At 37.4% G+C, this 3,134-nt stretch overlaps 1 protein-coding gene across 1 annotated transcript; it reads left to right on the top strand.

Moving 5' to 3' along the window:
• Positions 1–1,764: 1,764 nt before the first annotated feature.
• On the top strand, positions 1,765–2,715 carry LOC122200508 (olfactory receptor 5G3-like). The gene has a single exon (XM_042906170.1). It carries the CDS (start codon positions 1,765–1,767, stop codon positions 2,713–2,715), a length of 951 nt encoding a protein of 316 aa, XP_042762104.1.
• Positions 2,716–3,134: the final 419 nt, after the last annotated feature.

Here is a 3,134-nt window from a genome sequence, read left to right on the forward strand (position 1 = left end):
AGAAAAAGAGAAAGAAAGAAAGAAATAAAGAGGAAGAAGAAAGAAAGAAAGAAAGAAAGAAAGAAAGAAAGAAAGAAAGAAGAAAGAAAGAAAAGAACTTAGGAAGGGAGGGAGGGAGGGAGGGAGGAAGGAAGGAAGGAAGGAAGGAAGGAAGGAAGGAAGGAAGGATCAAAGTTAAAAGTAGTGTGATTGTGCGATGCCTGAGTGGTTCAATTGATTAAGTGTCCAACTTCAGCTCAGGTCATAATCTCACCGTTTGTGAGTTTGAGCCCCACGTCAGCCTCTGTGCTGACAGCTCAGAGCCTGGAGCCTGCTTCAGGTCCTGTGTCTCCCTCTCTCTCTGCTCCTCCCCTACTCATTCATTCTCTCTCTCTCTCTCTCTCTCTCTCTCTCTCTCTCTCTCTCTCTCTCTTTCTCTCTCTCAAAAATAAATAAACCTTTAAAAAATTTTAAAAAAAAGAAGTAGTGTGATCATACCATCCCAAACACCACACACCTATATTATCCACATTTGGATTGCCACAAACGAAAACATTTATGCCCTGTGTAATGCTCCTAAAGCCTATAATTGCCTTTTTGACTGCTGAAAATATATGCCATATGGCATGAAGCAAATAATCATGATAATGATAAAACAATCATAAATTAAATACATACAGTCACTACTTATATCACGTATGAAGCTCCAAATATAATTATAGTATAATTCCACTGTAGTATATTGCTTTTATTTTAAGAGGACATTAAATGAAGTGATAATACATGTTACTTAGAACCAATTGTTTTTCATATAAATTATCCTACATAGTGATCTTTCCTAGGCATTTTGAACAGCTTGATTTTTTTCTTCCTTTACTATTGAGTCAAAACCTAACATTTTTTTGAGGGTATTTGCTGAATAAAGTATTACTCATTTGATATTTTACATACATAATTACAGTTATAGTTATAATGAATAAATTGTAATTGCCTGACAAATTTCCAGAAAAATGTCTCAAAATCAGTTTACGGAATATATGGGAAATCACAAAAAAACAACTCTACATTATTTAGATACACCAAAGTCTTAATTTTCTACACAATTTCCATGAAAAGTTGCCGTCTCACATTTGCCAGATCACTTGATCTCAAAGGCAAGGCCTCTCTATTTCTTCCATGACACCATATGCCTTTATATGAATCACCTCTTTGTCAATTGTGTATTATCCTTTCCACCTGCCATTACCAGTGAAAGTACAGAGTAGACTGATAAGCCCATCTATGAACTATGTCCTAACAATAATAGAATGGTACTGATCTTTCAATAAGAACAGGAACTCTCCTGCTTAGTCTTTCCCAGATGTCTAATGTCAGGATCTGAATATCACACTGGTGAGATTTGGCAGCATTCCCAGTAAAGATATTCTAAGACAGTTTTGTTATCCCATAATCCAGTAAAATGAAATATGGAGACTAATTCCCATTTCAAATATGATTTTATGACTTGAGGGAGATTTAAACCATACACTTGAACTCTTCTTTTTATGGGAGAGAGTACCAAATCCAAAGAGATCAGGGATGAATTGTCCAAGTTTACACAGTATCTTTGCACAACTCCCAGAACTAGTACATGGAAATACTGTCTTCCAGGTCAATAATATTTCCATAACTTCCTGTTAGAGACCTGTTTAGGGTAATCTGTCATTAGGTTAAAATATTATTTGTAACTATTGATGATTGATTTTTTAAATGTTTTTGCTTCTTGTAACAGGTTAAAACTGACCAATGGAAGATAAGAATCAGACTGAAGTGACTGAATTTCTTTTCTTGGGTCTCACAGACATTCTCCAAGAGCAGATTGGCCTCTTTGTCATGCTCTTCATTGTCTATCTTGTCACCCTGGGGGGTAACATAGGGATGATCATTCTCATATGGACTGATCTCAGATTCCACACTCCTATGTACTTTTTTCTCAGCCACTTGTCCTTTGTAGATATTTGTTCCTCTTCTTCCATTGCCCCCAAGATGCTGTGTGATATCTTTGCAGAGAAAAAAGGTATCTCTTTCATGGGTTGTGCTACACAGATGTGGTTCTCTGGTTTCTTTGTGGCAACTGAATGTTTCCTCCTGGCTTCCATGGCATATGACCGGTACATGGCCATCTGTAAGCCCTTGTTGTATACACTCATCATGTCCCAGAGGGTCTGTGTGCAGCTGGTAGTAGGGCCTTATGCCATGGCTCTTCTAAGCACAATGACCCATACAATTCTCACTTTTCGCTTACCCTTCTGTGGTACAAATATCATCAATCACTTCTTCTGTGACATTTCACCATTGCTTTCCTTAGCATGTGCAGACACCTTGATCAATAAATTAGTGCTGTTCATCTTGGCTGGAACTGTAGTAATGCTCAGTGGCTTGATCATCATGGTCTCCTATGTTTGCATCCTGGCGGCCATCTTGAAGATGCAGACTGCTGATGGGAGAAGGAAAGCTTTCTCCACCTGCTCTTCTCACCTGGCAGTTGTCTCCATCCTGTATGGGACTCTTTTCTTTATCTATGTTCAGCCTGGCTCAAGTCCCTCCCTGGATATCGATAAAGTGATTTCTCTGTTTTATACCGTGGTGATCCCCATGTTGAACCCCCTCATCTACAGCCTGAGGAACAAGGAGGTAAAAAATGCACTCAGGAGGAAGTTTGAAAGGAAAAATTCTCTAATGGTTTTGGCAAAATAGAACCCTGCCGTGTTGTACCATAGATGTTGGTGCAGGCTGTGTAGGAGAAAGATCACTGAAGTGGAAATCAGAAGCTGCATGTGAATTTGTCCACTGCCAGGTCATAAGTGATTTGGAAAATGGACTAGTACTTAAATATTTTTTCTGCCCCATCTTGTTGTCTGTGACATGACAAGAGTTTCAAAACAAAATAGTGAAATATTGAGAATATTAATGTGAAAATATACTGAAAGAAAACTTAGATGAATATTTTACTATCATGGATATTTGAATACTATTTTATCCAGACAAGAAAACCAAAAGTTATAATAAAAAGTTCAGAGTACCACAAACAATATTAAAAAGTAAACAATAAAATGAGAAAATGTTTGTGACATGTGCCAAATAATGAGATAATATCCCTAATAATGAAAGAACAG

This window comes from Panthera leo, chromosome D1 (genome assembly GCF_018350215.1).
Source record: "Panthera leo isolate Ple1 chromosome D1, P.leo_Ple1_pat1.1, whole genome shotgun sequence".
NCBI classification, from domain to species: Eukaryota; Metazoa; Chordata; class Mammalia; order Carnivora; family Felidae; genus Panthera; species Panthera leo.